The sequence below is a fragment of the Penaeus japonicus genome, unplaced genomic scaffold (assembly GCF_977035675.1).
Source record: "Penaeus japonicus unplaced genomic scaffold, GWHDUDI00000001_assembly GWHDUDI00000010, whole genome shotgun sequence".
NCBI lineage: Eukaryota > Metazoa > Arthropoda > Malacostraca > Decapoda > Penaeidae > Penaeus > Penaeus japonicus.
Genome location: NW_028234412.1, coordinates 12573221 through 12595720, shown reverse-complemented (window position 1 = coordinate 12595720; position 22500 = coordinate 12573221). Strand labels below are relative to the sequence as shown.

The 22500-nt window shown below is 44.3% G+C and overlaps 1 protein-coding gene across 1 annotated transcript in view; it reads left to right on the top strand.

The window, feature by feature from the left end:
* LOC122249110 (dynein axonemal heavy chain 6) overlaps window positions 1-22500 on the top strand; it is a 43313-nt gene that overhangs the window by 13439 nt on the left and 7374 nt on the right. The window contains exons 22-47 of the mRNA XM_086540328.1: window positions 1060-1411; window positions 1761-1953; window positions 2303-2938; window positions 3268-3366; window positions 3455-3621; window positions 3728-3891; window positions 4051-4247; window positions 4523-4699; window positions 5192-5326; window positions 5730-5906; window positions 6412-6608; window positions 7175-7319; window positions 7717-7817; window positions 8048-8285; window positions 8464-8624; window positions 12355-12496; window positions 13350-13538; window positions 14036-14178; window positions 14925-15105; window positions 15526-15705; window positions 15941-16177; window positions 17730-17837; window positions 18532-18633; window positions 18997-19079; window positions 19507-19648; window positions 19965-20069. Coding sequence (XP_086396454.1) covers window positions 1060-1411; window positions 1761-1953; window positions 2303-2938; window positions 3268-3366; window positions 3455-3621; window positions 3728-3891; window positions 4051-4247; window positions 4523-4699; window positions 5192-5326; window positions 5730-5906; window positions 6412-6608; window positions 7175-7319; window positions 7717-7817; window positions 8048-8285; window positions 8464-8624; window positions 12355-12496; window positions 13350-13538; window positions 14036-14178; window positions 14925-15105; window positions 15526-15705; window positions 15941-16177; window positions 17730-17837; window positions 18532-18633; window positions 18997-19079; window positions 19507-19648; window positions 19965-20069 — 4751 coding nt within the window. The remainder of the gene's footprint in view (window positions 1-1059; window positions 1412-1760; window positions 1954-2302; window positions 2939-3267; window positions 3367-3454; window positions 3622-3727; window positions 3892-4050; window positions 4248-4522; window positions 4700-5191; window positions 5327-5729; window positions 5907-6411; window positions 6609-7174; window positions 7320-7716; window positions 7818-8047; window positions 8286-8463; window positions 8625-12354; window positions 12497-13349; window positions 13539-14035; window positions 14179-14924; window positions 15106-15525; window positions 15706-15940; window positions 16178-17729; window positions 17838-18531; window positions 18634-18996; window positions 19080-19506; window positions 19649-19964; window positions 20070-22500) is intronic.

Below are 22500 nucleotides of genomic sequence, written 5' to 3'. Positions count from 1 at the left end.
TCATACACTCACTCTCTCACTCACTCACTCACTCACTCACTCACTCACTCACTCACTCACTCACTCACTCACTCACTCACTCACCCACCCACTCACTTATTTACTCACTCATTTATATGCTCATTCATTCACTCATACACTCACTCTCTCACTCACTCACTCACTCACTCACTCACTCACCCACCCATCCACTCACTTATTTGCTCACTCATTTATATACTCACTCACTCACTCTCTCACTCACTCACTCACTCACTCACTCACTCACCCACCCACCCACTCACTTATTTACTCACTCATTTATATACTCACTCACTCACTCATACACTCACTCTCTCACTCACTCACTCACTCACTCACTCACTCACACACCCACCCATCCACTCACTTATTTACTCACTCATTTATATACTCACTCACTCACTCATACACTCACTCTCTCACACACAAAAAAAATGCAGCTATATTACAGTTTTTATTTTAATTTGCATTATGTTATTCTAGCATGATTAGACTAGTCCCTTATTTACAACCCTGTCTAACTCGAGCGGTCAAGCTATGATACATTTGGTTGATTATATAACAAATTATGGATATAAGTACAGCACATTATATTTTCTAGTACATCAGGCCATATAGCATCACATAGCATTATTTCTAGTAGGAGGTCCTAATAATTTGTGAGATCCTTGCAACATGTTCTCCAAGACCTATATTAATTTCCATACTTTGCCTATCACATTGTAAACATGGGTAGTGAAAGCCGTAGATTCGTGTGGAAATACCCTAAAACACCAGTTGATGTTTGCCGAAAAAATATTGTTGAGGAGAAACGATTTTGTAAGCAGTTGCTCGTCTGTTCCCGTCTGAATATTCCTTGTTCTTGATTTTCCACCACGTAGGTTGTGTTCTTTATAGTTCAATGGATTCAATCCAAAAAGACACCCTAATGCACTGACATTGTTCAGCTACAAATGAATAGATAAAAGCGGCCACGCACAACCACTCCCTCTGACGGAGGAAATGTGAAATGTGATGACGTATTGTCACTTTTTCCAGGCAATGGTCTGACCACGTTCCTCGACATTTTTGAACGTCATCGCGCACCGGCAACCCGAGTGATTCGCTTCCGGTGCACGCCGCTCTCGACCGCCCAAGAACTTTTCTCGTGCATGATTGGCGATCTTCTCCCGTCGACTGCGCCAGCTAGCCAATCAGCGCCATCTTCCGGCAGCGATGGAGAAAGTCCAATTCATGATTGTTTGGATCCCACTATGTCCAAGAGAGGTTCTTTCGAGAACATTCGGATTCTCGCTCCGGGTGACGAAGGGTTTTCTCTCTTGATTCTTGAGGATGTCCATCTACAGCTGGATGCAGGAGGCGTGCCGGGCACCATCTGGGAAATATTTAGGTACATATTGGAAATGAAGTTGGAAGCGTCATTTCTTGCGCCTAAAACAATTGTTTTCTTAGATAAAAAAAAAAATATTTACTATGTACACATTACACCGTGATACTATTTCACATGAACACGATTTGATAATTAAGAAAGAGATAATTGTCGTTTTAGTATGTGTTACATTTTGAAAGTGTTTCACATATGATTACCATCAGCTTCTATTATTAATTACAGTCACTGTGATATTCATAATCAATAAACAGGCACTTAAAGAAAACAAATAATACCTTTAAAATAATATACAATATTTCTTCACAAAAAACAACAACAACAAAGCACAAAGCAAAGTTCTTCCCTCCAGACACATGGTGGAGTGCGGCGACGTCGTGTGCCCGTCTACGGGAACAAGGTATCGCCTGCAGAGGGTGGTGCCTCTCCTGGCCCTCTCCTGCCATGGCCTTCCCGATCAGTACGTCCCCCCGAGGATCCTTAGGCACTGCGTGGTCATGGGCGTCCCCTGCATCTCGTCGCGCTCCTGTGAACACATCGTCAAGGTCAGAGGAGGTCGTTAAGGTCAAATGACGTTGTATAAGAAAGGGATAAGGTGGACTTGGGGAGGCGAATGTCATGAGTCATTCATGGCGTAATTGTCATCTAAGTAGAGATATTTAATGTCTTGAGATAAAGATACATTGGTGTGGATTTCCCTTGAACCAAATGACATGCGATTTAATGACACATGACAACCGGCAATTTATATAATTTTGAATATTACTAGATGTAGTTTTTTTCCATAGTGATCTTCATCCAACAGTTTTATTATGTATATATATTGCTATGTGCACGATTAAGGAGAAATGATGTGGCTCCAAGAGCGTCCCATCTTTTCCACGGCGGTTCTAGGTATCACTGCAAGACGTGCTGGCAGAGCTGGATGAGGACAATTTCCAGCCAGACGCTACCAGGGACGTTGTCATCGAACTGTACCAAGGTCTCGGCGCGTCGTCACGACCTCAAACCGGCTCACGACCTCACACTGCGTCAAGAGCCCGGGCTTCTTCTCGGCCGCAAACAGCCTCCCGTTCTCGACCCTCTTCGAGACCCCAGACGGCCTCGCGATCTCGAGCTTCGTCAAGGCCACGGACTGCCTCTAGACCCCAGACAGCTTCCCGTCCGCACACGGCAGAGCCCCCAGAAGAGGCGGCAGACGGTCCTCTCAGCGGCCCTGCTTCAGATAAGGGTTCGGCCAAGGACTCGTTTGACTTGCCTGACTTGGACACCAACACGAGCAACGGCAGCCGGATCAACACGGGCAGGAAGAGCCGGAGTGCTAGTCATCGCAACACCATCCCCAACCTACACCACCTCCTACAGCTGACGGAGGCGCTGCGGAAGAATGCTCGACTCCTGCAGATGACGCTAGGGCAGTCGGCATCCCTCATCGCCTTTGAAGCTCGCAGGATCTTCAGCTCTGTCATCGAGAGCGGAGAGGAACTCTCAGATCGGGTCTTCAAGATCGTCAAAAACAAATTCGAAGAGGTATTTACGATATTATATTATTCTACAGTTGAAATAAACTTCATTTAAAGTCTTATGATGTAAAGAAACAACGAAGGGAGAAACAGGAAAACAAATATGCCGAAAGTCCTTTTTGCTTTCTTGTTTCCTCAAAGCGAGCAATATTTCCCTGCCATTCTCCTGCTGTTTTATTTAAACTCGCTCAACATGAATCGTTCACAAACATTTGGGCGTATATGACTTCACAGTGCCATGTATATAACAGAAAAACAAGAATACCATAGTTTTTCTTTGAGAGACACCCATTGACGTCAGGTGATATCAATTAGCACTGATTTCCGTACGAACAGCTCGAGGAGGGTCTGGTGTGGTGGCCGGGGCAGACGGAGGAAGGGAAAAAGATGATGGTACACGCCAAAGACTACAACGAGTTCATTAAGAACATCCAGGTAAATCATTATAACGTTCATTCAACGTGCTATGTAAACCGAGAGTATAAATGACACCGTTGATGCAAAATTTCCTCCTCTCTCACAGTACCCCGACGGCCTCCAGCAGATCATGTTCACACAAGCCCACTTTATGGCGTTGCTCAAACTAGTGATCACGATGGAGACCTTCTGTAGCCACGCTGTCGTGGTCGGGCCGCCTGGAGTGGGCAAACTCTCCCTGGTCAAGCTAGCTGCTCATTATACCAGAGCAAGGTACCTATATATTTTTTTCCTTTTTAGATCAATAGAAGCATGACGAACACGTTTAGAAAACTTCCTTTAACTTCCCTCTTCAACATCTTTCCTAAATCCGCAACAGACTTTACCATCTCGACGACTATCGCGACGAGGCTAGTCGAGTGAGTGCGGTGAGGTCGGCGGTGGAGGCTTCAGGAGTGGGAGGGCGTAGGACTGTGATTCTGGTTAGGGATCACTCTGTCACGCCCGAACTCCTCAACATCCTCCACAGCCTCGCGCACACTGGTAGGCTCGCACTTAAAACACTCCACTTGAAATGTTATAAAAAGGGAGAGCAGGAAAATACACGACGTGAGAAATGTTCCTTTTAAATACGAATACATTTTCCTCCTTTTCATTAATTTTTTGCCACTTCGGTCCTCCTGATCCCACATCCTTCCTCAGGATGGAGCGAGACCCTCATGGGACGCCTAAGGTTACGAGGCCTTTTGGAGGCTATCCGGCTCAAGGGAAAAGAGCTACCTCGCGAGAACAAGTGGATGACCTACCTGGAGGAGGACGAGGTGACGTCCCTTCGCCACCGCCTCGTCACCAACGTCAAGCGCCACCTCCACGTGTGTCTGGTCGCGCACAGTCGCCACGTGAGTGCAAAGAGGAGCAGTGTTATGACGTGAGAGCATAATATTCTGCGCATTTAATTCGTTTTATGTTATTATTATTATCGTTAGCGCATTTCATTACTTTGGTAGTGTTATTATTATGGTTGTTAATGTTATTCTTGTTATTACTAATGTGATAAATAATGTTTAAAGATGCTAAACGGAATATATATGTATCCAATAACATCTCTCCCCATACCCCAAACCCAACGCCCCACACCCCTCTCCCCACACCCACATACCCTCATACCCCACAGGTCACAGACAGCTGGTGCGAGCGATACCCTCCCCTCCGAAGCCGCTGGTCGTGGATGAGGCTCGACAGATGGGATTCCGACACCCTCCGCCAGGTGGCTAGAAGGATTCTGATCCCCTATGACGTCCCTCCGCATATCCTGCACCAGATGCAAGCCGCTCTGCCGAGTATTCACTTGGTGAGTGGGTAGGATGCGAAGGATGAGAATGATAGGTATAAGACGATGATGATGATGGTATTATTGATAGGTATTGCAGTTGGGGTGGTGGTTTTGGAGGGGGTGGTGATGATGGTGATAGTTACAACACACTTTAATCCCCCCCCCCCCTTCCCTACCATCCCAGTTAATTAATTCCACACCTCAATCAACCTCCTACCCTCCCCCCTCCCCAACATTAACCCTTCCTCCCGCTTAACAACCCCCTCCGCCCTCCATTAACCCCCTACCTCCCTCCTCAGAACCCTCCCCCCCTCCATTAACCCCCCACCACCCTCCCCCCTCCATTAACCCCCTACCTTCCTCGTCAGAACCCTCCCCCCCTCCATTAACCCCCCCACCACCCTCCCCCCTCCATTAACCCCCCACCACCCTCCTCAGAACCCTCCCCCCCTCCATCAACCCCCTTACAACCCTCCCCCCTCCATTAACCCCCCACCCCTCCCCCCTCAGATGCTCGCGCGGGAGAAGGGCGTGACGGTGACGGTCTCAGACTACGTGGAGGCGTGTCGCGTGACGGTCGCTCTCCTGGCGCGGCGGCGAACGGAGCTGCGGGAGTCGCTGTCTCTCTTCAAGGGCGGCATGGATGTAAGGTTATTTATTTATAGGTTTATTTATTTATTGATATTATTGTTATTCGTTGTTATTTAGTTTTGATTGTTTGGTTTAGTATTGTTTATTGGTATTTGTTATTTTGTGCTGTTATTGTTTTTTACTATCATTGTTTTTATCATTGTTTGGTTATTGCTCTTTCTTATTATTTTATTGTTGTTATTTTCTGTTGTTTATTGGTATCATTATCATCATAATCTATACTTCTTGTATAGATTATTTTTATGTATAAATTCATGTTTGTATATTTTTATCGATTTATTTATGCACATATGTATAAAGGTTAATTATCCACCAGTTATAAGCCTTCCATTAGATCCAAGGGAATCGAACCCTTCAAACTGAACCCTATGAACCCTCTCCCACTTTTCTCTCCCAGAAACTACAAGAGACCGGAGTGAACGTCGAAGAACTGAAAGGCGAACTAAACGAACTGGAACCTGAGCTGAAAGCGACCCAGGACGAAGGAAATCGCCTCACGCAGGCTCTGGCTCAGCACCGAAACCAAGTGGCTCAGCTGAGGGACCAGATGGTGGCTCAGGAGGACAGAGTTAAGGTTGGCCGTTTCGGAGCTTCGGGTCGGGAGTGTTTTGCTTCGTTTTCCGTTTCTTTGGAGATTTTTTTTTTCTTTTTTTTTTTTTTTTGGTTGGTAGATTTGATTAAATTCGTTTTTTTTTCTAGATAAATAAAGTTAATTATGTTATTTTAGATATATATATATTTTTTTATTTAGTTAAATTTAGTCAAAATTAGATGATATACAATTTTATTCCTTTTTTCAAGTCTTCCATTCTTTTGAATATGATTTCGTTTTTCCAAAGCCTCACTTCTCTTTATATATATATATATATATATATATATATATATATATATATATATATATATATATATATATATATATAAACGTCCTTTCCTGATATGTAAAATATATATCTTTTTTTACAATTACCTTACATTTTTTTCCCAAATTACAAAAATCGGTTTCGCTCCCGTCCATCGTTACCTTCCCTATAACACTCCCCCGACAAAGTCAAACCCTTGCCCCCCCACCGCTCCTACAGGAGAAGAACGACAGCGTGGCGGCCATGAACGACGAAATCACCCAGGAGATCGGCGAGGCAATGCCAGGGTTGGAAGCCACCGAGAAGGCGGTCAAGGCACTCGACAAGAAGGACTTGGTTGAAGTCCGAGTTCTCAACAAGCCTCCCGACCTCGTGCTGGCTGTTATGGAGCCCATCTGCATTCTCCTCAACGTCAAGTAATGCGAACTGGGTCTAGATTTTCTAGAAGAACTATCGTAAGATTATGTTAATTTAGGGTATAACTTGCTAGTATAACTTTTTTTTTTAATTTTTAGATTTTTTTTTTTTTTTTTAGAATACGGAGAGGATTGACAGTTATTTTTAGCCTATATTTGCCCTTTATAATAAACGGTTTTAATATTCTTAGATATTCTCAATAGAAAATACAGTATTTGATTTTGCCAGACTCCACGAAAACCCGGCATATCAACATTTATATAACGTCATATCTCAGAAGAATACACAAACACTATTTAACCCAATACTCTCTCTTATCTCGGAAAAAATATAAACCAACATAAAAGCAACACAACATAAACAAAAATACACACTCCATATTCCAACATTCCCCTTTCCAACAAAAATGCAAAACACACTTACACATAATAAATACCTCAAAACCCACACACACACACAACCCCCCCCCCCCCACCCCCACACACACACACCGCAAACCACCATCCTTCCCTTTTCTCTTTTCTCCTTCCCTAAATGGCGCTCAAACTCCTACCTCATCTCGCAGACCGGACTGGGCGTCCATGAAGACCCTCCTCGGCGATCCCAACATGACCAAGAAACTCATGGAGGTGGAGAAGGACTCGATTTCCGACGCCACCCTCAGGAAACTCAAGAAGTACACCGAGAACCCCAAGTTTATTCCCGACGAGGTATTTTTGTCGGGCAGCGAGGGAGGGTGTGTGTGTGTGTGTGTGTGTGTGTGTGTGTGATGCCTCGTGAAACTTTTGGATGAATGTTATGTTGAGAGAGGTTAGGGACGGAGAGGGAAAGGGAGAGGGAGAGGGAGAGGGAGGGGAAGATGGAGAGGGAGAAAGAAAGGGAGAAGGAGAGGGTTGGGGGAGGAAGGGGGAGGGGGGCGGGGGAGATGGAAGAGGGAGGGGGAGGGGGAAGGTGAGGGGAGAGGGAGGGGGAGAGGGAGAGGGAGAGGGAGAAACAGAAAGAATAGGAGGGAGGGGAGGGGAGGGGAAGGGGGAGGGAGGGGGAGAGGGAAAAGGAGAAACAGAGATAGATGAATGACATTGATTGCAACTGCCCTTGTCTCTCCAGGTAGGCAAGATCTCCAAGCCTTGCCGCCCCCTGTGTGCGTGGCTCAAAGCACTCGACCACTATTCACAAGTCCTGCGCAACGTGGAGCCTAAGAAATTAAAGTATGATTCAGGTCATAGTCTTTAGTGTAGAACACATTTCAAGTGAGATATATTTGGTGTGTAATTTAGTGTTAATATTGTTTTGATCTGATACCTAATATTTATTTGATATTCATTTCCGTTGGGCTACGAGATATGTTCAAAATTAATAAATCTTTCAAATTAATAAGATTCTCGGAACTTTCATCATCATCTCGTATCAAAAACTGAACAACGGATGGAAATTCCAGACTGGTAGAGCTTGAGCGTGAGCTGAACGGGCTACAGCTGGACCAGCGGCAACTGCAACAGCAACTGGGCCAGAGTGAGAGAGAGCTGGCGGAGCTGCAGGCGCGCTACGAGGCGTGCGTGTGCCGGCGCCAACAGCTGGACGGGGGCATCAAGAGGGCCACGGCTCGGCTCCAGCGCTGCACGAGGCTCACCACCGTCCTGGCAGATGAGGATTCGCGGTGGTCGGCTAAAATCAAGGTCGGGTCGGTGTTTCCGTTGGCGAGGCCTCGTGTGGGGCTTCGTGTCCACTCGATATATCGGTATTTTTTCTTCCTCTTTTACACACTCTCCTCCAGTTATTCCTTACTCACTTCCCCACACGGTACCCTCCTCCCTTCCCTCCAGCCCACACCTCACCCTCCCCCCACCCCCCCAGACTCTGATGAACGAGGCCGAGAGCGTCTACGGCGAGTGCACTCTCGGGGGCGTCGCCGTGGCCTACCTGGGCGCCCTGAGTGGAGCTCATCGGGATCAGCTTCTGCAGAGCGTCGTTGGCATCCTCGTCACGAGCGGGGTCGTTACGCCGGCCAAATACGAGTGAGTAGTGGGGTTGGGAGACGAGTGGGCAATGGGGTTGGGAGACGAGTGGGCAATGGGGTTGGGAGACGAGTGGGCAATGGGGTTGGGAGACGAGTGGGCAATGGGGTTGGTAGACGAGTGGGCAATGGGGTTGGGAGACGAGTGGGTAATGGGGTTGGGAGACGAGTGAGTAGTGGGCTTGGGAGACGAGTGGGTAATGGGGTTGGGAGACGAGTGAGTAGTGGGCTTGGGAGACGAGTGGGTAATGGGGTTGGGAGACGAGTGGGTAATGGGGTTGGGAGACGAGTGGGCAATGGGGTTGGGAGACGAGTGGGTAATGGGGTTGGGAGACGAGTGGGTAATGGGGTTGGAGACGAGTGGGCAATGGGGTTGGGAGACGAGTGGGTAATGGGGTTGGGAGACGAGTGGGCAATGGGGTTGGGAGACGAGTGGGTAATGGGGTTGGGAGACGAGTGGGCAATGGGGTTGGGAGACGAGTGGGCAATGGGGTTGGGAGACGAGTGGGTAATGGGGTTGGAGACGAGTGGGCAATGGGGTTGGGAGACGAGTGGGTAATGGGGTTGGAGACGAGTGGGCAATGGGGTTGGGAGACGAGTGGGTAATGGGGTTGGGAGACGAGTGGGTAATGGGGTTGGGAGACGAGTGGGTAATGGGGTTGGTGGGAGACGAGTGGGTAATGGGGTTGGGAGACGAGTGGGTAATGGGGTTGGGAGACGAGTGGGTAATGGGGTTGGTAGACGAGTGGGCAATGGGGTTGGTAGACGAGTGGGCAATGGGGTTGGGAGACGAGTGGGTAATGGGGTTGGGAGACGAGTGGGTAATGGGGTTGGGAGACGAGTGGGTAATGGGGTTGGGAGACGAGTGGGTAATGGGGTTGGGAGACGAGTGGGTAATGGGGTTGGGAGACGAGTGGGTAATGGGGTTGGGAGACGAGTGGGTAATGGGGTTGGGAGACGAGTGGGTAATGGGCTTGGGAGACGAGTGGGGAATGGGGGTGGTTTGGGAGACGAGTGGGTAATGGGTTGGGAGACGAGTGGTAATGGGTTGGGAGACGAGGGTAATGGGGTGGGAGACGAGTGGGGTTGGGAGACGAGTGGGTAATGGGGTTGGAGACGAGTGGGCAATGGGGTTGGGAGACGAGTGGGTAATGGGGTTGGGAGACGAGTGGGCAATGGGGTTGGGAGACGAGTGGGTAATGGGGTTGGGAGACGAGTGGGGAATGGGGTTGGGAGACGGGGGGGTAACGGGGTTGGAGACGAGGGGGGAAGGGGGTTGGGAGACGGGGGGGCAATGGGGTTGGGAGACGAGCGGGTAATGGGGTTGGGAGACGAGTGGGTAATGGGGTTGGGAGACGAGTGGGTAATGGGGTTGGAGACGAGTGGGCAATGGGGTTGGTAGACGAGTGGGTAATGGGGTTGGAGACGAGTGGGCAATGGGGTTGGGAGACGAGTGGGCAATGGGGTTGGGAGACGAGTGGGCAATGGGGTTGGGAGATGGGTGGGCCATGGGGTTGGGAGACGAGTGGGTAGTGGGGTTGGGAGACGAGTGGGTAATGGGGCTCGGAGACGAGTGGGTAGTGGGTTGGGAGACGAGTGAATGGGTTGGGAGACGAGTGGTATGGGTTGGGAGACGAGTGGGTAATGGGTTGGGAGACGAGTGGGTTGGGAGACGAGTGGTGAATGGGGTTGGAGACGAGTGCAATGGGGTTGGGAGACGAATGGGTTGGGAGACGAGTGTAATGGGTTGGAGACGAGTGGTAATGGGGTTGGAGACGAGTGGGGGGTTGGGAGACGAGTGGGCAAGTGGGTAGTGGGGTTGGGAGACGAGTGGGGAATGGGGTTGGGAGACGAGTGGGCAATGGGGTTGGGAGACGAGTGGGTAATGGGGTTGGGAGACGAGTGGGCAATGGGTTGGAGACGAGTGGGCAATGGGTTGGGAGACGAGTGGGTAATGGGTTGGGAGACGAGTGGTAATGGGGTTGGAGACGAGGGGTAATGGGTTGGAGACGAGTGGGGCAATGGGGTTGGGAGACGAGTGGTAATGGGGTTGGGAGAGCGAGTGGTAATGGGGTTGGGAGACGAGTGGGCAATGGGTTGGAGACGAGTGGTAATGGGTTGGGAGACGAGTGGCAATGGGTTGGGAGGCGAGGGGGTAATGGGGTTGGGAGAGACGAGTGGGTAATGGGGTTGGAGACGAGTGGGCAATGGGGTTGGGAGACGAGTGGGCAATGGGGTTGGGAGACGAGTGGGCAATGGGGTTGGGAGACGAGTGGGTAATGGGGTTGGGAGACGAGTGGTAATGGGTTGGAGACGAGTGAATGGGTTGGGACGAGGTTGGGAGACGAGTGGGGGTAATGGAGACGAGTGGGTAATGGGGTTGGGAGACGAGTGGTAATGGGTTGGGAGACGAGTGGGTAATGGGGTTGGGAGACGAATGGGGTTGGTGGGCAATGGGGTTGGAGACGAGTGGGTAATGGGTTGGAGACGAGTGGGCAATGGGTTGGGAGACGAGTGGGTAATGGGGTTGGGAGACGAGTGAGTAATGGGGTTGGGAGACGAGTGGGTAATGGGGTTGGGAGACGAGTGGGTAATGGGGTTGGGAGACGAGTGGGTAATGGGGTTGGGAGACGAGTGGGCAATGGGGTTGGGAGACGAGTGGGTAGTGGGGTTGGGAGACGAGTGGGTAATGGGGTTGGGAGACGAGTGGGTAATGGGGTTGGGAGACGAGTGGGTAATGGGGTTGGGAGACGAGTGGGTAATGGGGTTGGGAGACGAGTGGGTAATGGGGTTGGGAGACGAGTGGGCAATGGGGTTGGGAGACGAGTGAGTAGTGGGCTTGGGAGACGAGTGGGTAATGGGGTTGGGAGACGAGTGGGTAATGGGGTTGGGAGACGAGTGGGTAATGGGGTTGGGAGACGAGTGGGCAATGGGGTTGGGAGACGAGTGGGCAATGGGGTTGGGAGACGAGTGGGTAGTGGGGTTGGGAGACGAGTGGGTAATGGGGTTGGGAGACGAGTGGGTAATGGGGTTGGGAGACGAGTGGGTAATGGGGTTGGGAGACGAGTGGGTAATGGGGTTGGGAGACGAGTGGGTAATGGGGTTGGGAGACGAGTGGGTAATGGGGTTGGGAGACGAGTGGGTAATGGGGTTGGGAGACGAGTGGGTAATGGGGTTGGGAGACGAGTGGGCAATGGGGTTGGTAGACGAGTGGGCAATGGGGTTGGTAGAATGATTTAATAGACTGATTAATAAATGTTGATGGGAAATGCACATACAAATCCGTGCGAAAGTAAACAAAGAAAGCAGATATATTTATGATGAATCTTTCAGAAGAGGAATGGTAAGATATTTTGCGAAATTAATTTTCCCTATATATCCTTATTCTCTTTGTCAAATTCTCTTTTTCTCCATCCTCATCCATGTTTATTCTTCTTTCCCTTTCGCGTTGTTTTTCTTTTACTCTCACCTCTACTTCCTCCTCCTTTCGTTCCTCCGTCACCGTCTCTCCGATTATCCCTCTTCTTAACTGTATTTTTATGTCCCTCTCCTCATTTACCCTCTTTCCCTTTTACCTCTCTTCCCCTTCACCTTCTCACCCTTTCTCCCTCTCCTCCCTTACCTCCTCTCCCTTCCCACTTTCCCTCCTCCCCTTCCCCTCTCCCTCTCACCCTCTTCCCTGTCACCCTTTCTCCTTTTTGCCATCTCCTTCATCTCCATCCCCCCTACAGCCTGATGGAGACGCTGAGCACAGCCGAAGCAAGGGACACGTGGGAGGCGGCCGACCTGTACCGTGACCCAGCCTGCTTTCTACAGGCCGCCCTCGTCCTTTCGGCTATTAGGAGACCCCTCGTGCTCGATCCTGATTACATGGTAGGACCTAAGATTAGATGCAGTAGGATGAAGGATGTTTTGATTTTAAGGAGACACTCAATGGGGGTTCACAGTTGTTTTAATGATTAGGATGTGGTTGTAAGGAAGGGCTATGGCGTAGAGTGGGGAAAGTGTGGATTTTCTTATAGGTTGAATTGGAGGGAAATGTATATATTTTTTTGGAGTGGGTTTCTCTGCCTCTTTATCTATCTGTCTGTTTCTCTCTTTTTTCTCTTTTTCTCTTTCTCTCTTTCTCTCTTTCTCTCTTTCTCTCTTTCTCTCTTTCTCTCTTTCTCTCTTTCTCTCTCTCTCTCTTTCTCTCTCTCTCTCTTTCTCTCTCTCTCTTTCTCTCTTCTCTCTCTCCTCTCTCTCTCTCTCTCTCTCTCTCTCTCTCTCTCTCTCTCTCTCTCTCTCTCTTTCTCTCTCTCTCCCTCCCTTCACATTCTTGGGTGTCCCACACTTGATCCGATCATGGGCCACCTCCCTGGAGGATTCCTCAAGAAACAACTTGCTCAGATTACCTAACTCTTGTCAGCGACGAGTAAATGGTGCAGTGATGTGTGACTCCCACTACCTCCATATTTTTATGGATTCCCTCCCATGTTGAGCGCGCCCAGAACTACTCCCAGGATTTAATACATGTATAGTAATTTGGACATTGTTTCTTTGTATTTTCATCCCATCCACCCCTCCCTCCCACCCCTCCCATCCACCCCTCCCTCCCTCCCATCCCATCCACCCCTCCCTCCCTCCCATCCCATCCACCCCTCCCTCCCACCCATCCCTCTCTCCCTCCCTCCCTCTCCCCAACCAACGCCATCCTCTCTCTCCTTCGCCCTTCTCCTTCTCCCAGTGCGTCCGGTGGCTAACGCGTCTCCACGAAGAGCAAGGAGGCCTTCAGGTCCTCCACGCCGGGGACGAAGACCTCCTCACCAAGGTCCTCTCAGCCGCCCACGCCCGCCGCCCGATCCTCGTCCTCCACACGCCCACGCACCTTACGTACAACCTCAGGAAACTCCTCGAGGTTCCGAGCCACGTTCAGGTTGGTGTCGGAGTCGCATGATTAATGGCGCTTGTTGTTGTTGTTTTTTTTGTCTTTTGTATTCTTCGTTTTGTTGATTTTATTGTTGTTGTTATTCTTTATTATTGTTGAGGATGAATATACTAATTATATTATTTATATTATTATTATTATTATTGTTGTTGTTATCGCTACTATTACGATTCTTGTTGTTTTTATTATTATAATAATTTATGATTATTATTGTTATTGTTATTATTGTCATCGTTATTATTATTATTATTATTATTATTATTATTACTAGTACTATTACTATTATAATTATCCTCATTTTTATAATCAATATTACATTATTACCATTATTGCTGTCATCATTGTTTTTTAAGATTATATGTATCATTATTATTGTTCGTATTATAATCATTATCATTATCACCATCATTACAATCACCATCATTATCATTATCCCTGACCCCAATCAACTGAAAGCGCAACCGAGACATCCTCTCCCCCAACAGCTGAGCGATGGCACTCTGCAGGAGGTGGTGTTGGTCCTGGTGACGGGGAGTGCCACCCCCACCCTCCCCCCCGAGCTCTGCGTTTATGTCACGCGCGTGTCCTTCGCCCTCCCGCCGCTCGTCCTGGAAGAACGTCTGCTCAAGTAGGACGTCCTGTGATAGGAATGTGGATGTGTTTTGCGTTTTTTTTTTTTTTTTTTTTTCAGTTATGTTTCATGTGGATGGTCTTTGGTTGTCTTTGGTTGTTTTGTGTGTGTTTTCTTCTTCTTCTTCGTAATCTGAATGATGTAACATATTTATGTATGCTATATATGTGTGTGTGTGTGTGTGTGTGTGTGTGTGTGTGTGTGTGTGTGTGTGTGTGTGTGTGTGTGTGTGTGTGTGTGTGTGTGTATGTATGTCTGCACGTATACATCTGGCTTCATATAGCACATGATTTATAAACTATAAAATACCTACATATACTAAATGTGGGTGTTTGAGGGCGCAAATATACCTGCATCAGGTCCCTTGACTGAGAGGCCGAGATATTTCGCTAGGGTTGGGGATTTACACTTTGTCATTAGAATCTTCATGCTCAAGATAATGCTTACTTGCTGCCGGCTCCACCCTGCCAGGCATACGAGTAATAGCAATGTCTAATGAGAATATACCTAAAATATTTTATTCTGATATGTTCTCTGACTATTACTCGGTAGCTTTGGGTACTCAGGATAAAGTAAAGTAGTCTAGTTAAATTTCAAAGATTTGAAAAAAACCCGTGACAGCTAGAGAAATGTTAGCTTCTGGAAGGGTGACCGGGAAAGGGTAAATCATGATGATGATAGTGACGGCACATGAGGCCATGCGTAAGACCTTATGACCATGACGCACCGCCCCGTGCCCACAGCGACGTCTTGAAGATGGAACGAGAGGACCTGTACGAACAGCGAGCCAGCCTGACGGCCAGCATCATGCGGGACCAGAAGGCCCTCGAAGCGGTGGACGACACCATCTTGAAGAAGCTCACCCAGGCGTCCACGGCGCTGCTTGACAACGAGGAACTCCTGGCGGCTTTCTATGAGGCGAAGGTTTGGGGCCCGGGTCTTGGTTAGGGTTTTAGGGGCCGAATGGGGCGGTCCTGGGTTTGGGTCTGTGTCCTTGTCGCTCTTCGTTCTTTCTGTTCTCTTATCTTTCTCTCTCTCCCCACCTCTCTCTCTCTCTCTTGATATCTTATTTCTGTTAATAACTAAATAATGTAGCTGACATTAATGATAAAGATTATGATAACGCTCACTTACTTCTTTTTTTTCTCTAGTTTAATCATCTAACTACTGGTAACTAATACTAATAACTAGTAGTGAAATAACACATTTTCCTTCGATATCCTAATGATACAACAAACAATGATAAATAACAATCAAAACATTCTCTTACATCCTTCGATAACTTGATAATACAAACGATAACAATGCTTATATCCTCCGCTAACTCCAGTCGCTCTCTCGCAGTCGACATCAGCTGAATTCCGAACTCGACTTGCCGAGTGTCGACGGACGCTGCAGAAGATCGGCAACGTGCGTGACAAGTACCGACCGGTGGCGACTCGCGGAAGACTGCTATTCTCGACGTCGACGGCCCTCCGGAGGCTCAGTCGAAACTACGTCTTCTCTTTCCAACACTTTCTGCATGTACGTCTTAGGTCCGAAACGGCTTATGTTTTTTTTTCCAGAGACGGGAAAATGATAGGAATTGGATAAGTAAATGATTGTGTGGGAATTAACTTTATGATGTAATTATAGGAATTCGACTTTTAGGATAAGACCTATGAATCCAAAATAGAGACACATAGATCCAGTACGAGAATTAGATCTGTGAATGCAACGACGGTTAATAAGAACCACATTAAGGAAGCCTCTTCATCAGCTGTTTTCCGTGTGCATCACTTCCGGCGGCCGTACGGAGACCCTGAGTTTCGACCAGCGTATTCACTCCCTGGTCGTGAGTGTGACGCAGCTGGTGGTGACTCACGTGAGTCGCGCCCTCCATCCTGCGCACCGCCTGGCCTTCACCACCGCCCTCTGCGCTGCCATCTCCGCAGACGCAGGCACCCTCACCCCCCCTGCCTGGAGAGCCGTTCTCGACCCCTCTGTGTTGGACGAGGTAGGGCACGGCCGCGGCGATGCACGGGGTCCGTCGTGTGTGCGTGTGTCTATGTGTGTGCTGTGTGTGTGTGGTGTGTGTGTAGCTTTGCTGGTGATTTGGTGTGTGGTTATCAGTGTAGTTTGGTTTGGTGTGAGTGTGTGGTTATGGGGTGTTCCATTCTGTATCCTCGCTTGTATATTTGCTTTTTAATCTTCTTCATAACGATTGGCTAGTATTTTATAGTGTGGTTTGGATAAAGTGTGACTGATTAATACGCTTCTTTTTTATTTGCATTTAAAGCAGTGATATAGAGCAGATATGAGATAAAAATTTGTTTAATCTGTTGTGCAAAGCTTACATGTAAGAACCATTTGAAATTAAAAGAACGCCTGCTTCTTTTCACCGAAATATATTTTTTGTTAGTGCAATATATCTTAAACTCGAAACCTTTTGTGCAAATCCGAAGTAAATTTAAAAGAATACCTAGGGAGTTGACCAGAGGGAGATACAAATAATGAATAGCTATATAAATAAAAGGATAAGTTAGAATTTGCATCAAACATTTCCAGAAGGCCAAAATCGACTTCCTTTTCCTCTCGTCAACTCCCCGGCGCATTCATCTCAGCCCGGAGCTTCACAGTAGATGTAAAGTTAAACCTCCTTCCACACCCCCCACCCGCTGTATTCAACCCTCCCCCCTTCACGCTGCTTCTGTACTGGTTCGAGCCCACACTCACCCTCCCTTCTCCCCCCCCCCCCCCACATCCCCCTTTGCCCCTGCCCGCTTCCCTTCTTCGTCTTCCCCTCCCGTGGCTGCCTTTGTCTTTCTCTTGAAATGAACTTGGTATATATATATACTGTATACACACAAGTTATTCAGTGTACCTTGATCACAACATCTACACTTGGCGTGCTTACTCATGCATTACTTTCAAATAAGAATTGATATATTTATACGCTTTGCTCTTACCAACATTATCTGCACATATTTCAAATACAATGTTCTCACCCTGAATATTAGATAGTAAATGTTATAGGGAATATACATTAATTACTGAATTAAAAATACCGATGCTCATTTTCACATAACAATTTAGATAAAATTCCCTCACATAACAGCTCATTATTACTGTCTTCCTTCTTATTCTTATTCTTTTTTCCTCTGCCATTTATTGCCTCTACTCCTAAATTTTTAAAAGTCTAATACTTCACTTTAAATAAACCTTACTCATCCTTAAATCCCATAAAGCTTATAAAAAATCCTAAACCCTATTCCTAAACCGATTCCAATACCGATCCTAACCTTAACCCTAACTATCCCAGAAACACATTTCAACTCCTTACCTTGCCAGCATATCCTACATAAATCTAAGTACCTAGAAATACCCCAATTCTACCTCTTCCACCCTTATTTACCCTTTTTTTCCTTCATCCTTTATCTACCAGACACCCTTCACCCTTTCCCGTCTGCACCCTCACCCTGGGTAGTAAAAACCTCCACCCTCAACCATGAGACCTAATATAAATCCTGCTGACCTCGCTTCTCTGCTGGTAATGTTGCCACCCTTAGCGCGCCCTTGTGGAGGCTGTCATGGACTTGGAGGTGGATTTTGGCAGCGTAGGCGAAGATCTACTGAAGGGCGTGCGTCTCCAGCTGATCCTACACGACCTGGTTACGGTAGTGTAGACGAGGCGGTCGGGGTCACACCCTGCATCGACATTGTATAGTTTTCCTTTCCGTTTTCTTTTATTTCGTCCATATGTTCTGTGAGCAGATTTATTTTTGAAAAATAAGTTGTCTTTGAATTGTGGTCCTTTTTTTTGGATGTTTTGTACTGTTCTTGATGTTCATAAACACCTAAAGAAGTGTCGATATATATGTAGTTAAATGCAAAAGTCTATTTTACCCCTACAGATATTTTGATATTGCCTCAGATAAGCGGAGAGTCTTGAATGAAGAGCAGTGGACACAGGTGTACCTTTTGCATCTGATTGCATATATTCTAAATGTCTGATTATATTTCTTCGGGGTTGTGAGTCATATTTTTGCCAGTTATGGGAAAATGTTATTGTAACATCCGGTGTATTTACGTACCCATTAGATTACTCAGTCGTAAATAGTACACATTACTGTTTGCCAACTATCTCTCCCTCTGTGCCAAATGCAGTAAGGTGATTCAGCATGTCAATAACTTAAAACTTACTTCACTCTTCCATCTTAAGTGCCACAGTAACTCAGATGTTAAGATTTATCAAGAGAATTATGACCCATATCGCACCGAAAAGCTATCAGCGCTCTCTTTTTCTTCAAAGTTTTCCTGTCCCTTTTTTTCCAACGTTGAACCAAGAATCAGCTGACATTACTCCTGCAGGAGGTGGGCCTGACGGGGAGTCGAGGTCCGGCCGAGATGCCCCGTGGAAGGATATCCGATTTCAACGCCCTGATGCTCTTGCGGATAGCCAAGCCCCGACAGGCGAGTGTTGCGATCACATTGCTTCAGAGTTGAGTCTAAAGGCATTGCTTGAAAGTTTTAAGAGGACGTGTTATTCAGTATGTTTGTGTGTTGTGTTATGAAATGGGCTGGCAGTGTGATACATAACGCTAGTCTGAAATCATATGGATAGTATATATTAAGTGGTATACATGTTCTTATTTCCGGAAGATACCGATTATCATTGTTCACTCGTATTACAGATAATGAACGATTACAGTAACTTCTTTGTTTTAATGAATTGGCAACACATCGGAGACTGTGCAATTAAAATTTAGATATATCTTGAAATCATTAATGTAAAAAATACATACCATTACATCTCTGAAATAAACCTTTCTGCAGCTCGTGGCAGGAGCTCGCGAAGTAGTGAATATCATGCTCGGTGACCCATCTTTACTACGACCTGACCTTGCTCTTGGAAAACTGTAAGTGACCTGACTTAACGTTCTGTTATGTTTACAGATATTTGAGATTGTTTTTTTCACCATTGCTCTATATGATTTATTTTTCAAATTTAATTTTTTTGCATGATTCTTCCTGCTATGCGCGAAATGTATCTGAACTTACAGTGACGGTGCAATTTTATAAGATTGAAATTAGAATTTAAAGTACTGCTATGATAAAAAAAAGTATTTACGTATGTAGAAACCGCTATCTTTTGGTTGTTTGATAAAAGTGACCGTGCAATCGACCCAAATTCAATAAATTTGAGGGAGTGTTGAAGTATATCGAGCATCATCCTGTACCACAGATATTTGGGAATAAACAGATAAATATTCACCGATACAGAAAAAAATACCTAATCGTAGCTGTGCCATTAATATACACCAGAGAAAATTCCTTCAAACTTAGGTTAGGTCCAGAGGAGCGTAAGTTACCTGTCTTAGTGTGGGCGGACTATGGGCGTGATGTGGCCGGCGAAGTGATAGCAGCCGCCCACGCCCGTTCTGTTGCCGGCATTACGAGGGTTATCATGGCGACACCGGCGGAAAAGGTACGTGCGTTTGATATATATATTTTTAAATTTTCGTTTGTTTTATTTTCATGTTAGCCAAACGTTACCCTCTAATGACGTGATACTTACTTTGGTTTACATCTATTTAGATAATGTCATGTCGTATTTTCTTACCTTTTCTTGAGAATTCATCGGATTTCATGATTTTTTGAAGAAAAAAAAGGGACTGAGTCTGATTAAACAACTAATCAATATTCTGAATTCGAATTAGAATCTTGATTATAGAAGAATAAATCCCCCGTTTATTTATTATCCATTCATTTATGATTTATTTCGTTTTATTATTTTTCCTTAGGCAGGAGAGTTGGATTCCGTGGGAGTGCCTAATCTTGCCTCGCTTCTGGTGAACTCCGTACAGCAAGGAGGATGGATCATAGTTCAGGTGGGTGAAAACTCTAGGGTATAACAACCCTTGTTTCACTAACAATTAAATATTTCCTTATTTCTTTTATCAGAGTAGGTATAATGGAATTACAATGATAGTGATGATGATGATGATAATGGTAATGAAAATCATAATGGAAATGATGATAAAGTTGATAACAATTTCATGATATTAAGATTAATGATAATAATAAAAATAATAATGATAATAATGATGATAATGATAATGGTGATCATACTGCAAATGATAATGATAATGATATAATCGTATTACAAAAGGATTGGCTAGCAGAGCGCAGCCTTACTAAAATTAGATTTTTATTTTTTTCCGGAAGAGGACCGAAATAAAAAAAAGTAATTATTACTGTTGACCCTTGTCACCTTTTTGGTCTGCAGATTCATTGAATATGAGTATTAAATAGTTTTTATATCAAATACAGCCATAAGGAAAGACTAACTAACACGTACATACTTTACATACATATTCACTCATACATATACACACACAAAGACACGCATGCACACACACATACTTATATACGTGCACACGCACACGCACACGCACACGCACACGCACACACACACGCACACGCACACGCACACGCACACGCACACGCACACGCACACGCACACGCACACGCACACGCACACGCACACGCACACGCACACGCACACGCACACGCACACGCACACGCACACGCACACACACACACACACACACACACACACACACACACACACACACACACACACACACACACACACACACACACACACACACACACACACACACACACACACACACACACACACATTTGGACAGAAGCGCAATGTCTATCTATTTATATATTTGTTTTTTTTATTAATTTTTTGTTTTTATCTTCTATTTTTTTTATTTTTATTTAATTTATTTATTTTTTTTCTTTTTATTTATTATTTTAATTTTTTATAATTATTTTTATCTGTATTTATCTATTTTTTTCATATTTTCTATTTATTTATTCTTTTTTTTATTAATTTTAATACATCTTTTTTTTTAATATATTTGTTTATTTATTTATTTTTTTTTTTTGATTTTCTTTTTTTACATTAGATTACATCTATTTATTTTTTTTATATAATTTTTATTTTTTATATATTTTATTTTTTCTAATTATTTTTTTTTGATTTCTATTTTTTTTTTTGTTTATAATTTTTTTTTAATTCATTTATCTATTTATTAATCTTTTTATTTAGAATTTATTTTTTTTTTATTATTTCCTTCTTTTTATTATTTTTTCATTTTTTTATTTTTTTATTTAATTTTAATTTTTTTTAGTTTTTTATAATAATTGTTTTGTTCTTTATGTCTTTTTTTATTGCTATTTTTTTATTGTTAATTTTAATTTTTTTTCATTAATTATAATTATTTATTTGTTTTTTTTTTTTTTTTTTTTTTTTTTTTTTTATACATTATACTTTTATTTATTCATTTGTTCTATATTTTTTTTTTTTTTAATTTAATTATTTATTCTATTTTTTATTATTTTATTTTTTTTCTTAATTATGCTTTTTATTTTTATATTTAACTTGTTATTATTTTATTTTTTTTTTAATTATTAATTTATTTTTTTTATTGTTTATTTTTAGTCTTTTTTCATAATTATTATTTATTTATCGTGTTTTTTCATCATATATTATTTTCTTTCTTTATCCCCTTTCTTAGTAATTCTTATATTAGACTTTTTTTATCTATTTATAATATATTTTTTTTAATTATGATCTATATTTTATTCTTTTATTCTATTTTATTTTCTTTATTATTATCTATTTTTTTTTTTTATTTTTTTATCTATTTATTTAAAATATTTTATTATATCTTTCTATAATGAATAAAATATTTTTTTATCCTATTTATTTTTTTTTTATCTAATTTTATTTTTTTTATATACTTATTTAATATTTTTTTTCTAAAGTTTATCTATCTGTTTTTTAAAGGTTATCTAAATTTTTTTTTTTTGGAGCCAGGGTAGCCCCAAAGAAACCCTGAGACGCTACAGGCCCGCAAACCACAACGGAGCCAGGGCCGCCCAGTTATTTAAGCCTCCATAATTTTGGTCAGGAAGAGGCCCACTGTAATATAATCGGGAAGAGGAGGAGAGGCTAACCAACAAGAAGAGAAAACTAAAAGAACTAGGAATAAAACCGGCAATAAAAGGGGGGGGGGGGGGGGATGAGATCAGAATAGCCAGAATGGGAACCCGGCCAGATTCCGCCCGTCTTTTTTTTTTTCTATTTATTTTTTTTCTAAATTTAATATCTTATTGGGATTGCATTTTATTTTACAAATCTATTTATTGTTTTCTTGTTCTGAATTTTTATCTTATTTATTTTATTTTTTTATCTATTTTAATTTTTTTCTCTAAATTATCTTTTATATTTTTTCTTTGATTTTTTTATTTATTTAT